Source organism: Anabrus simplex, chromosome 2 (genome assembly GCF_040414725.1).
Source record: "Anabrus simplex isolate iqAnaSimp1 chromosome 2, ASM4041472v1, whole genome shotgun sequence".
Lineage (NCBI taxonomy): Eukaryota > Metazoa > Arthropoda > Insecta > Orthoptera > Tettigoniidae > Anabrus > Anabrus simplex.
Genome location: NC_090266.1, coordinates 309,328,821 through 309,343,530, shown reverse-complemented (window position 1 = coordinate 309,343,530; position 14,710 = coordinate 309,328,821). Strand labels below are relative to the sequence as shown.

At 37.9% G+C, this 14,710-nt stretch overlaps 1 protein-coding gene across 1 annotated transcript in view; it reads left to right on the top strand.

The window, feature by feature from the left end:
• LOC136863521 (dynein intermediate chain 2, ciliary-like) overlaps positions 1 to 14,710 on the top strand; it is a 234,239-nt gene that overhangs the window by 173,060 nt on the left and 46,469 nt on the right. Inside the window, exons 8-9 of the mRNA XM_068225982.1 lie at positions 2,367 to 2,544; positions 13,086 to 13,314. Of these exons, the coding sequence (XP_068082083.1) occupies positions 2,367 to 2,544; positions 13,086 to 13,314 (407 nt within the window). The remainder of the gene's footprint in view (positions 1 to 2,366; positions 2,545 to 13,085; positions 13,315 to 14,710) is intronic.

Genomic DNA, 14,710 nt, shown 5'->3' with positions numbered 1-14,710 from the left:
TCGGTAGATTTAGTGGCACGTAAAAGGACTCCTACGCGACAAAATTCTGGCACCTCAGCGTCTCCAAAAATCGTCAAAAGTAGTTAGTGGGACATAATTACAATAACATTATTTCTCACCTTATCCATTCTTGTCTCTCCTAGCCTACTTCTTAGAAGTTTAATTTCACTTGCCTGTATCCTAGCCACGACTCTCTGCCTCATTGCCCAAGTTTCTGCTGCATACGTCAGAATAGGTACGTAGTACGTCTTGTACATTCTTCTTTTGTTTCTTTGATGGACATCCTTACTCCAAAGAAGACTTCTGACACTTTTCAGGGACGCTCCTGCTTGTCTTCCACGCACGATTATTTCCTTATCTTTTCCTACGATTTCCCCTATGATACTTCCCAGGTACTTGAAACTCTCTACCTTCCTAAGCTGTTCCCCTCCAAGCATTATCCCTCCCATAGGTCTCTCATTCGTTCTATTTATGATCATGACCTAGCACTTTTTCGCATAAAATTTCATTCCATATTGTGCTGCCTCATCTTCCAATGCATTTAACTGTTCCTGGATATCCTCTTCCTTTTTTCTCTAGATTAACAAGTCATCTGCAAACATCATCACTTTCATTTTTTCTCCCCCGGTTTCCCTTGCCACTTTTGTAATTAACTCTTAACTTTTTCTGCTCAGACCAGTCTGTTCTCTCTCCTACCTCCACACAACTGAAACTCCCGTGGTACATCTCCTTCACTCTTTCTAGAGTCTGCTTTTTGACAACTTATTCACTAGAAGTATAATGAATATTTGCTCTGAATATATTCATTCATTGCATTATATTCATTATACCTCTAGTTAATACGTGATATCATTTAATGAAAGAGACTACAAATTCGAATCTTTGACTACCAAGTTCATCTCGGACTTAAGCCAAGTTTTAAGTGTTACATGTACCTTTTATTCTGTAAGGCTTCCCACACCTTGTTACTGCACACAGGAGTATATGCTTTCTCCAAGTCCAAAAAGGCCATCAGTAGATCTTTACCCCACTCATAATGATGCTCTTGCAGTTGTCATACTCGGAATATAAAGTCTACTGTGGGCCTTCCTGATCTGAAGCCATACTGCTCTTCTCTTAACATTTCATTCGCCCTATTTCTGATTCTATTCTCCAAAACCTTCCCAAACACCTTTGCACAGTCACATACAAATGTGACTCCCCTAGAGTTTTTAAACTTTTTCCTATGCTGCATTGAGAAATCCCCTTCTTAATCATTTCAGAATCAGAAAATGCTTTGCCTACTCTTAATTCTCTGAATTCTATTTTCAAAAAATTTAGCCACCCATTCAAATACTTCTTCGTCTAGTCTAATAACCCTCATTTTCACCAGCAGTCGTCCATAATCTACGCTGTCAAAAGCCCTGGATTGGTCAATGGCAATACAGTCAATTGTCCTCCTGCTATATCTTGCTGGAATCATTCAAGTTGAGCCTCACTGAAATAACCTTTCCTTAAATCGAACTGTTTTCTATCAAACCAGTTAGTATTTTTGTAAATCGCAAAAAAGAAAAAGTCCTTTTCCAGAGCTTACATGCACCACATGTGGAGCTGACTAGCCTGTAACAAACTGCTTTGTGTTTATCACCTTTACTTTTTTACACCAGGGCAACAATAGCAACTCTAATTCATGCAAACAATTATCAAACATGTATTTCAGATACGGTGTATATACCAACCCATTGCCTTTAGTATATGCCTAGAAATCATACCACTTCCAGCACATTTCTAGCTTTCAAATTTTGTACAAGTTTGTATTTTTATTAATGTACATACATTTCTGTATATCACTAGATGGCGAAATTGAGTGATAGAATGAAAAAATAGGCTTCATTGGTTTGGACATATGAAATGGATAAATTAAGGAAAAATGGAATTTCAAGTGAAATCAAAGATGGACCTAGTTTAAAAAATAAAGTATTGCAATGGAGCCGTGGACATGGCAATGGATATGTAGTAGACTGGTATCCTAAATTTTAAAAAAACGTATTAGCTACAACCTGGCTGCATGTGGATAAAGAGCATTGGTGATGGTAACAGGGGTAGAAACATCAATTTTGATGATGATACTTCACGTGATGGTCATTTAAATTAGAGACTATTCCATAAATTGTTTATTTCAGATTGGTGTTACCAGTACACAAGAACTGGAAATATCTACATAATTTAATCAGGAATACAATAATCATGTTATTGTATAGGACATGCTTGCTGAATTAGTACTAAATGGAACATACCACTTTTAAAATATTAGATTATGTTATAAAATAGTCTGTTAATAAATATCATTCAACATTAATGATTACAAATGCTTTTCTTGTGTGTAGGTGAAATGGGGTCCTGACATGACAGATGGAGAAATGAATTTTTATTCTGTGGGTTCAGATGGCCTGGTTTTCAATTGGGTCCTCATGCAAAATGAATTGGCCCAAATAGTCATTATCTCACTAACTCTTGATAATAATCCAAGTCCTGGTCCAGATGGCGCCATGATTCAACTTCAAGGTATAAATTCATTTTTTTGAAAAAATATTTCTGTTGGTAGAGATATCACCTTCGACACCTTGATTTATTCCATTCAGTCTTTTACTGTTCTCTTACAAGTCTCTTTGTACAAATTATTTTTAACCTTTGTTGAGCTTTCATCTTGGGAATTCTTCATTTATTTTCAAACTGTTTTATTACATTGATCATTGTTCATTGTTGCAGTTTGATTAATATTTATAAATTGTGGTTTTTTAAATAATAAAACAATGGCTTACAGCACAACAGAAATATTAAAGGATTTTAAGACTCACTGTTACACAGCAGTTGATGTTATTGGTTCTACGAAAATGAAAGAAACCCAATAACAGTTAGATGGACATTGATGACCATAACCACATTCCTGGAATATTTTTTGTGTGTGGGTTTGTTTTGGTCAACCTGATGATTATTTCTGTTTTAATGGCCTAACACCTAGGTCATTGGCCCTACTAATTAATTATCACACTGTAAATAGTGTTTAGATTTTTGTTTGAACCTGAGAAAAGTTTGGAGGAGAGTTAGTATAAGACTCTCCTCTGTCCAGAACACTTTGATCCACCCATCCTCATAAATAAGACCAGATAATTAAAATATAGAAAGAAAGGGCTATTTATATTGGCAAAATAATACGTGCACACTGTTTATCAAGCAATATTATTTTCTCCATTGAGAGTCCCATATCCTGTGTCTTTTACCACAAAGAACATTGAATCGAGGCATCCTATTATTAGTACACACATACACACACATATACTTTTGGTTTTGAGAATCCATGATTGTCCATCAACCCTAACAATCTCCACTACTGTTCAATATCAACAGCCAGAAGGTAGTTAGTACCTTTAATATCTGTCATAGCAGCACTACTTTCATCTCAGTTTATAATATTCCCTTTCAAAGGATAAAGTAACAACTCTAATAAACCTGCTATCTACAAATTTCATTGCAGGAAACACCCTGCTATCTGCCATTTGGAAAACTCACTTTCACATTTCTGTCCACAAGGATGAGCAACCATAGATGCATCTGCAAACAAAACAGTATTATCCTCCTTATTCCCTAATGTGCCAGCTCCCACAATGCTCATTTGATGATTGTTTCATGGTTAAAGTTGTCAATATAATATGTCTCTCATTTTCTGTCCTGAGAAAACATAAGACTGCTTACAGGACCATTTTGAAGAACAAGGCAGATCCAGAGCTGAACGTTAGAAATAGCAAGTTTGACAAATAATTTTCACCCTTCTATTACAAGCCTCTCCTTCATTAACCTTTGGTATTCTGCTTATCCCTTCCAGAGTCTGTGTCAGTTTATATTATCATCAATCAGAGCATACCCAGAATTTGAACTGGGGTGGGGATTGGTGGAGAATGATGAGGAACTCATGTTAATTGAGGGGAGGGAGGTGGGACAAAATAAAACTCAAGATTTGAGAAAACTGATTTTATTAATCATTATAAATATAATTGCTTTATTGTGACATGGTGTTATTATTACTGTACATCTCATACACACTTTCATATATTGGCTAGAAATAATTTTATTGGGTTTACTGAAAATATTTCTAAAACTTCTTCATCGACCATCTCACAATTTTCTATGAGAAATATTCTGATGCACACTCACCAAAGATAATCCGGTCAGCCTTTTCTCTCCCCACAGTCCTTCTAAAACATGTCTTTACTCTTTAAAGCATACTGAAGGACCATTCTATGTTCACTGCAGTACTGTACATGGAATAGTACTCCAATTTGAGAATGCTTGCATCATGGCAGGGAAAAAAATTGGTTTATTGGTTTATTTAATGAAAAGTCAATTACGTACTTTAATTATACTTTAATCTATCCCCAGTCAAATTATTTTTCTCCAACAAATTATACCACAGGTCCAGTTCTGCAATCATATTACAAAACTCATAAAACCTTTTGAAGGGTTCTGCATTTTTTATATCATCCCTGATAATCATTTTGAGCAAGTGTGAAAGATGAAGTTCTCTTAAGGCAATAGCTGTGGTATTTTCTTGCAAAAATGGAATATTCAATGATGAAATAAGAGAATCCAGATATGGTATAATGAGTTAATGTTTCCAGTATTCATTGTCACAATCTGAAGGAGGATTATTCCTGTGTTTTTGCTTATGAACAAGTCAAGGAACAGATTGTACTTTGCTGCAATGTATTGTGCATTTTGAAGCAATTTGTCAGAAAATCTATCTGCATCCTTATGGTTTTTGAGTACGTCAAGAATTCCTCTAATATGTTTTCCCAACATGATCAAATCCAAGCTCTTTGTTTACACGGCTCCAATACTGCTGAGTATTTTTGCTATTACAATTAGGGCAACAGTGATTTCCCAACTACTGAATGCAGCTGGTGGGCAGATTTCCTTGTGCTGTAGTTTCCCCTTGATGGATAATATTCCCAATGTATTGACAAGTTCAAGGAAATTTTGTGAGAATATTCTAATGTTCCTGTATTTGTCCAATCATCTGATCTCGACATTAGTGGGCAGTCACTTTGCTAAACAATATGTATTGAATCCTTTACAATGGCAACAGTTTTCCTAATTTCTGGTATATTACTCATGTGTCATTCACCATGAGATTCAGTTTGCGGTTTGAGGAATGGAAAAAAAAAGATCGAGAATACTTTTCCCTTAGAATCCCTTGTAAACCATCCTCTTTGCCTGTTATTGTGGAACAGTTATCTAAACTAAATCCTACATAATATTCTGGTGAAGGATTATAGCTGACCAAGAAATTTTCAATTGCTTTAGCAATTCGTGGGATATTCTGTGCTCTCATTCTCACAGAAAACTTAAAAAATTTCACCATTTTTCCCTTGGCTTTCATTGTAAAACACAAGGCAGTAAAAAGCTATTCTTTTTCTGCAGTATCTGCTGTTGCATCAGCCGTTACTACTTAAGCCATGGTTTGTTTTAACATCACTTCTTACTTTATCCATAATAAATTTGCCACATAAATTATCTATTAAATAAATTTTTTAGACAATGTGTAAACTGCATTTGGATAATGTTTCTACAGGTGATTCTTCAACTGTTTGGCACCAGAATTGACTCAAAGGCAGGGTTGAAAACAACACAGAGTGAATGGAGGGCCTGCTGGAGAAATACGGAGAGACGCACCAGAACGATAATGGGAGAAGACTCCTGGATATGTGTATAGGAAACGATTTTGTAATTACAAATACTATGTTCCCACACAAAGAAGCACACCGCTATACAAGAGAAGTCCCCAGGAGCAATGAGAAATCTATCATCGACTGCATCCTGGCACAGAGGAGCCAGTGGAGATTTATCCTGGATACAAGAGCGTATAGAGGTTATGTAGATTGGAAGTGACCACTATCCAGTAGTTACGGAAATGCATGTTAACATCAAGAAGCAAGACACCGTTAGCATGAGGAAACTTAAAGAAAGAATAAAGGTCCATAAATTGCAAGAAGAGGCCACCCAACAAGCCTATTAAATAGCGGTGAAACAAAGGATAGACCTACTGGAATTGTCACTTATGGGAGAAAATCAACTGGAGGAGACATGGTGCCTCTTCAGGGAGATAATTCTTGCAGTGAAGAACGCAGTGAAAGATGCAATCATCAATCAGTCACTACTGATCTGCATTTAGGGCAGTCACCCAGGTGGCAGATTCCCTATCTGTTGTTTTTCTAGCCTTTTCTTAAATGATTGCAAAGAATTTGGAAATTTATTGAACATCTCCCTTGGTAAGTTATTCCAATCCCTAACTCCCCTTCCTATAAACGAATATTTGTCCCACTTTGTCCTCTTGAATTCCAACTTTATCTCCATATTGCGATCTTTTATATTTTTAAAGATATCACTCAAACTTATTTGTCTATTAATGCCATTCCACGCCATCTCTCCACTGACAGCTCGGAACATACCACTCAGTCGAGCAGCTCGTCTCCTTTCTCCCAAGTCTTCCCAGCCCAAACTTTGCAATATTTTTGTAACGCTACTCTTTTGTCGAAAGTCACCCAGAACGAATTGAGCTGCTTTTCTTTGGATTTTTTTTCAGTTCTTGAATCAAGTAATTCTGATGAGGGTCCCATACACTGGAACCATACTCTAGTTGAGGTCTTACCAGAGGCTTATATGCCATCTCCTTCACTTCCTTACTGCAACACTTAAATACCCTCGTAACCATGAAATGTGGAGAGATCTGTACCCTTTATTTATAATCATATTTATGTCATTACCCCAATGAAGATATTTCTTCATATCAACACCTAGGTAGTTACAATGATCTCCAAAAGGATATTTCAACCCATCAACGCAGTAATTACAACTGTGAGGACGTTTCCTATTTGTGAAAACGAATAATAGACGAATAAGTTTGAGTGATATCTTTAAAAATATAAAAGATCACAATATGGAGATAAAATTGGAATTCAAGAGGACAAAGCGGGACAAATATTCGTTTATAGGAAGGGGAGTTAGGGATTGGAATAACTTACCAAGGGAGATGTTCAATAAATTTCCAAATTTCCTGACTTTTAACCCCGTTTATCATCATACCATTGCCTACTGTCCATCTCACAGCATTATCGAGGTCATTTTGCAGTTGCTCACAATCCTGTAACTTATTTATTTCTCTGTACAGAATCGCATCAACTGCTAAAAGTCTTATCTCTGATTCCACTTCTTTACACATATCATTGCTAGATATAAGAAAACATAAGGTCCAATAATACTGCCTTGAGGAACTCCCCTCTTAATTATTACAGGGACAGATAAAGCTTCGCCTACTCTAATTCTCTGAGTTCTACTTTCTAGAAACATAGCCACCCATTCAGTCACTCCTTTTTCAAGTCCAATTGCACTCATTTTTGCCAGTAGTCTCCCATAATCTCCCTTATCAATTGCCTTAGACTGGTCAATCGCGACACAGTCAATTTGACCTCCTGGATCCAGGATATCTGCTATATCTTGCTGGAATCCTACATGTTGAGCTTTAGTGGAATAACCTTTCCTAAACCCAAAACAACATTCGTGGTAAAATTTCGGAGAAACAATGGAAGGAAACCTCCAAAACAACCAAAAGCTTTTTATTGGGTGCTGAAATCTCTGCGAAAAGAAAAGCAGTGTCCCCTTAAGTTCATAAAGGACAAAATGGATAACCTCCTCCGAAGTGAAAATGACATCCTGGAACGGTGGAAGGAATACTTTAGAGAACTGCTAGGAGGAAATAAGGAAACTAGGGATAATGATCAGGTTGGAGAAGAACAGCAGCACCAAGAGGAAGTTTGGGGAACTGAAGCGTGCATTGATGAAAATGAAACTAGGCAAAGCTACAGTTCATGATCAGATAGCACAAGAGATGCTCAAATTTATGGGCAAAAGTGGCGAAGACATGTTCCACCGTATTATCAATCTTGCGTGGAAAACAAAGAAGTTACCAGCCGAGTGGGAGTACAGCGTCATTCTGCCAATATTCAAGAAAGGAGATAACAGAGATTGCAAAATACATCGCGGGATATCGCTCCTGAGTGTGCCGGGGAAAATATATGCAAGGATTTTGGAAGACAAGTTATAGAACCACAGTTGGACGAGAAACGGTGTGGGTTCCGACCAGGAAGAAGCACTCAAGACCTAATATTTCCCATCAGACGAATCAGTGAAGAACTGATGAGGTACGGAAAAGAGGCACAACTGGCCTTCATTGACCTAGAGAATGCCCTTGACACCATTCTGAGAGATGAATTTTGTAGAACACTGAAGCAAAGAAGTGTCAACGAATAACTAATTACAGTAACTCAAAGTCTGTACAGAAAATGTCGGAATTATGTTCACACCTGCATTGTAGAGTCTTCGGAGTTTGAGACTTCAGTGGGACTTAAACAAGAATGCATCCTTAGCCCACTTCTCTTCATCATCCTAATGGATGACGTCATCAAATCATGCAATGGGCAGGTGCAGAAGTTCAAGCTTGGCTATATTGTAAATTTCTGAGGCCAGTGTATATCACCCATTGTGCCTTCGCTGATGACATACTACTACTTGTAGACTCGGAAAGAAACCATCAAAGGAACTTGTTAATCTGGGAATGAGTGCTGGAAAAGAGGGGCATGAAAATCAATGCTAGAAAGACTCAGACCATGATGATGTCACGGCAGCCTAACCCACACCAGAGCGCACTGAATGAGGGTACGGTATTGGAGCAGACCACAGATTTTAAATATCTTGGAGCTACAGTGCAGAAAGATGGTAGAATGAATGGCGAAATTACAGCTCGATCCCAAGCCTCAGGGCGACTCTTCAATGCACTGAAGAGACATTTCCTTAACAATCCAACTGTGACTAAATCCACGAAACTTCATGTATACAAAGTGATATATCTCGCTCTATCTATCTCTATGGCTGTGAAATCTGGACATCGACCAGCAAACATCGGAGTAGAATTCAGGCATCAGAAATGCGATTTTTCCGCAGAATAGAGGGGAAAACGATAATGGACAGAATTAGAAACCAGACCATCAGAACTAGTCTTGACGTATCACCTGTGCTCCAGAAAACTGAACAGAGCCAGTTACGATGGTTTGGGCATATTCAAAGAATGGATGACACCAGGATGGCTAAACAAGATTTGGATGCCAGAATGCAAGGAGGAAGGCCGCGCGGGAAACCCAGAAGAGCATGGGAAGAAGATGTGAAGGCAAGTGTGGAGAGTGGAGAAGAGTAGAGAAGAGTGAAGGAGCTGGCCCTAGACAGAACGCGCTGGAGGACCCTCTGGAAAACCTCGACACTGCAAGGTAGAAGAGGACCGACTAGATAAGTAAAGTATATGAGAGAATTCCAAAATCAACCAGCAGCTCCAAGGCAAACATAAAGGTTGTCCATCTCTACCATGAAAAACGATGAGGACGTTCTAAAATGTCATGCCCAGATAGTTCTGCACTTCTGCAAGTCAAACTTGTTTCATTTCTATTCTATTAATCTTTACATTTATAGATCTTGTTGCTAGTGAGGGGGCGAGGGGCAAGTGCGATCCCACTCCTGCCCCTGGCTGTGTATGTCCTTATCACCATGCATTAAAATATGAGGAGCAACGTTTCAAATAGTATCAAGTGAGATCATAATTTTACAAGAATGTAAACAAAAATCACTTCCTAACCGAATAATATACGCCAAAATTCTAAGTCGTAAGATCTAGGTACTTAAGTTATGTTCCAGAATCGGTCATGATTGAAGTAATTTCCCAAATTTTAAAGGCGCCATGTTAATGATGAAATTTTACTTAACATGTTTTGAGCCAATTCACAGAACAAAATACGTTTTGATACAACCATTGTTTCACGCAATACGATTTGAAACGTTCATTTGATTCTAGAGTATTTTATGTTAGGTACAGCGCATCATGTACAGTAAGTAAAGTTATTAATGACACGTTTTTGACGGTACATGGATGTTTTACAGTCTTGCAAGTAATCATTCTTCATCGTGCAAACAGTCACAGCCATGGTCAACATTAGTCGGCCTACCAGTATCTGAAATTGAACCAATGCTTAGTGCTGAAACAAAACTGCAAACTATCAAACCCTTTCCAGTTGCCTCCAAAACGTATTTTCAGCAGGTTGTCAACTTCCAATTTTTTTATCCATTACGGGAGGCTCATTTCAGAAGGGTTACGAATCACTTTGAGCGGTCATCAAATCTGTATGTCCGCTCCATCGTTACTGTAACATGGGATGGACTACTTTTCTTCAGAACCACTCTCTTCATTCCTTTAATCCTGTACAATTTCTTCAACTGCTTGGCAAGCATCTTGTAGTCCCTCACAATCCATGCTTGCTTAGATAATTTACAGTCCCCAATGAAAGATAGATCTCTCGCTAATCCTCGGGGGTAACAATGTCACAGCACTTACGAAGAGACTGTTCTAGAACAACAAAAACTCTGTCCGCGGTTATGTCCTCTCACAGAAAAGATGACAACAATCATGGAAATGTTAGTGGGTGATTTTGTTTTGAAGTCAGCAATCTAGAGCATGGATAACAAGCATGTTTATGTTTTGGCCTCCACATCCGCCTGCGAACAATCTGATACAGGTGATCGAGGTATCGAAATTTTCCTCATCTAGAAATGAAGTAACACCTGATGACGCCTCATTCGCCCCCCTTCCAGCCTCAGTCTCATTCCACGCTTAAAATGTTGGATTCTGAATACTGACATTTGTAAAACACAGTGCGTAAAATGATATTTGGCGTGAATAGTACGCTTTGCCAATCGATAATTTAGACAGCGGTTGCACCTGTTGCAAATCAAAGCAGAAGGACATTGTCAGCAGGGCATTACCTCATAAGTTTGTGAAGGGCCTTTGAGCAAATTTTGTGTGCTCCCAAAACAGCTAGTGAACCTTTTTTCAGATTTAATCTGAAAGAGCATTCGAGGGCAGTAACTACAAGCATCTGTGTATGGTATCCGAAACCCAATGTTAAACTGTTTACAGAAAATGTTCTGAAAAAAAAAAACACTCCTTCACTTTCAAGCCCGTGGGAACACTCGAATTAAATATTTTGTGGAGTCTCTTCATGTTTAATTCTGCCTTTGACTTTTTTTCTGCTGTAATACGATTCCCTTCCTCTCAACTGAGAAATAATCACATGCCACCTTTTCTTTCTTTGAAGCAAACAGAGCACTGTTTCTATTTCCTCCTCTCTTCTGTCTAACATATTCACCATCCTTAACAGCTTTGGATATATTATTAATCCTTCTTTGGCTTATCCCAAACAATTTCTGAAAGAATTTTGAACAGACCACTTTTTCTTGATCACCCGTTTTCACCTAGAAAAGAAGAACAAACAACTCGTATAGCTAAACTCATCAGCTGTATTCTGTTCTTATGAGATTGTTTATACTGTGCAATAACACAAATTTTTTCCTTGCATCAGAATGAAGATGAGAATAAAGCCCCCATTTATTACATTGACTATTTACTGAATTACTCAGCTGTTCACTACAATAATAACATGGCAGTGTAGAAATTTCTTCTGAAGGCTAGTAGCAATATAACAAACAAAAGTATGACCTATCTCATATAACACAGCGATGGAATTCCTACACCGCTCTTCTGCATAATATTTTCCAGTTCTTCGTGTTTTCGGAGATGTACCGTAACTTTTAACATACGACTCTGTCGCCGATCTTGTTCCACTTTGTTCGGTACGTTGTAAAGTATATTTTCTGCTTTCACCAGATAGAATACTGGAATGCTCCACCACTTGAATCTGCCTTCTTTGTGATGGCATGCCGACTCGAAATGACATAAATGTGGTTCTCGATTCGAGTACCGGTATCTAAAATAAAAAGACGTTCGCATTATCATTCACGTCGTTGTAGTTTTAGTAAAAACTATGGGAGAAAAAGCTGATGCAATGTATAAAAAACATTCATTTATGCAATCTTTTCAACGTGAATAGCACATCTAATTCAGCAAATTCTCACAAGACTCGCTGTTGGAGGGAGTACAAATAATACCATTCTAGAAGTCATGGAAAATTTCACGACAGCATGGAGAAGCTTGCCTTCGACAGTGATAATGAATTGTTGGCAGAAGTCGAGGATTTCATCTGTGATCAAGGATGAAAGAAACAACGAACCTGCTACTGTGGTAGAAGAACTAGACCCAGAACTTTGGAAAAGAATATGTGAAAAAACTCCCACCTCTACAAATGTAACTGCGAATGATTTTATTGACATCGGCAGTGGAGTGATCATGGAAAGCAAGATTATGAAAAAAGGACATAATTCACTGTGTGATGCAAGAAAGGAATGATTACCATGTGAGTGAAAATGGTAAAGAAGACTGTAATACTAGTGCTGGTGAAAGAAAAACTTCTCTCTTGCCGAAGCTGTACTGTGTTTCTAGTAAATTATTGTGTTTTTTTATTACACAGAACAATGCTCCTGATAATGTGGCAGTACGTGCAAGTCATATCATTGAACACAAGAGGAGACCATTTTAGAATGTTCAGTGCAAAATAAATTTACCGATTTTTTCCCTAAATGAAACAGTTCAGTTACTACAGTCAATACAAAATTAAGGGTTTTTGGCAAGATAGGCCTAAGTAAAAAGTTTATTTGTACTTGTATAATTTCATGTCTAGAATGGTTTATTGATGTGTACGCTTGTGTTCTGAGCTAACCATGCCACCGGTTTTGATCAAAATGTATTACGTATAATTTGTAGAGGTAAATAATACTTTCATTAACAACGAGTAATCTTAATCATGACTAATTCTAGAAAATAATCTGAACACTTATATCTAGCTATGTATTATTAGGCTGGAAAGCAAACTTTAATGTCATTTCTAGTAAAAATATGCCTTTGTGCAATTACTACTGTATGGTTTGATGTATGGTCTTCACATAACGTAGCATTTATTAATTTATCATGACCGGGCCATCGACAAGACTCATTAGGCTACAACATACTTACACTTCTTTACTCAGTTACAGATTACTGTCTAAATATTTTCTTACAGGATGTGGAACAGCATTCGCTTTCCATCCTACTCAGCCACTGATCTTCCTAGTAGGCACTGAAGAAGGAACTATCTACAAATGTAGCACAGCTTATTCTTCTATGTTTTTGAAAACTTATGATGCCCATCAGATGCCTGTTCATAAAATAGATTACAACAAATTTTATCCAGAAATCTTTGTGTCGTGCAGTGCAGACTGGAGAGTGAAAGTGTGGGATGACAGTAGAAGGTAACTCCATTTGTATTTGATGTGATAAAGATGTAAAAATAAAACTTGAACTACAGAAGGTTGTTCGATTTACATCCAACTGATTGTGTAACACTACTGTCATTTGGTGAGTGGAACTAAGGGTCTGCTGTCGTGAGAAGTATTGTGTCTGACCTTGAAGGTGTGTGTATTATTCATGGGTGTGATAAATGGTGCCAAAATCGACCGTTATGGGGAAGGGTATGTTATGTCCCATTTTTCATGCTCATTCTTCACACATACGAAAAGTGAAACTGTGTCAAGAGAATGAGGTAACACTCAAGGTGATTACTGCAAAAGCTGTTGTGGGCCAATACACACAACGTGAGCCCTTGGCGAAACATTCACCCATGAAAAGCACCAGGAAGGGGGCTCCAAAGTAAGTGTCACCCATAGGGCTTTGGGGAAATCGTCGATTGATGTATTAACAAAATCCACTGCCCCAACGTAGTAAGTTGATAATATTTATGATTGAAAGAAATATGAAAGTGAATGCAAGAAACTTCATGCCGTTTAGGACACCTATCTATCGGACAGTCATCCCACAGTTTATTATAATATGGAGTCGACTCAAACCAGGTGCGGATCCATATGGACAAGGCCTCAAGTCATACTGCCAGAACATCTCTGAGATTTATCAGGAAATTAGGAATTTATGTAATTCGGTTTCAAGGCATTCCTGTGAAGATCTCTGATGCCAGTCCAATGGATCGCTGTGCGTCTGGCCTGTTGAAAATACATTTCCGACATCGCCATCCACAGTGCTGGGAAATGAATAGAACATGACCGGTAGTGGTGGCGAGGTATCTAATAAAGTGATTACACCTGAAAATCAGTTGGATATAAATCATACAATCTTCTCTAGGTACTCTAAAGAGAGTTCAACCAAAATTTGTGTCCAGTTTTTAAGAAAATGTATTCATTTCCCCATTTCAAACATTATTTTATTAATTTCAGAAAGTTATAGTACCGTACAGAAAAATGTGGCTTCTCTTTTGTGTGACTGGAAGTCAATATTTCATGCATTCTGCTTTATCGATTAAATATTTTAATTATTTCATGCAACCTTCCCTACAGATGAGCATTCTTCACAGCTTGAGAGTATCTGATACAGGTAGTATCAGAAATACTCTTAACGAATATCAGGAATACCTGAATGAATAGAAGACAGACTGTGCAAGCGGTATGTCTGGGAAGTACCTCATTTACAAGAAATATGTGGTTGTGCATGTATTACAAAACTTCAGACAGGCGGTGAGAATGGCTGTGTGTGTGACATTTATTGTCGCGGCTACGAGCAGGTGACCGGTAGTGGAGCGGAGTAGGCAGTGGTAGGGAATGCGACCTACAACTGATATAAAACAAGGGTATGAGGTAA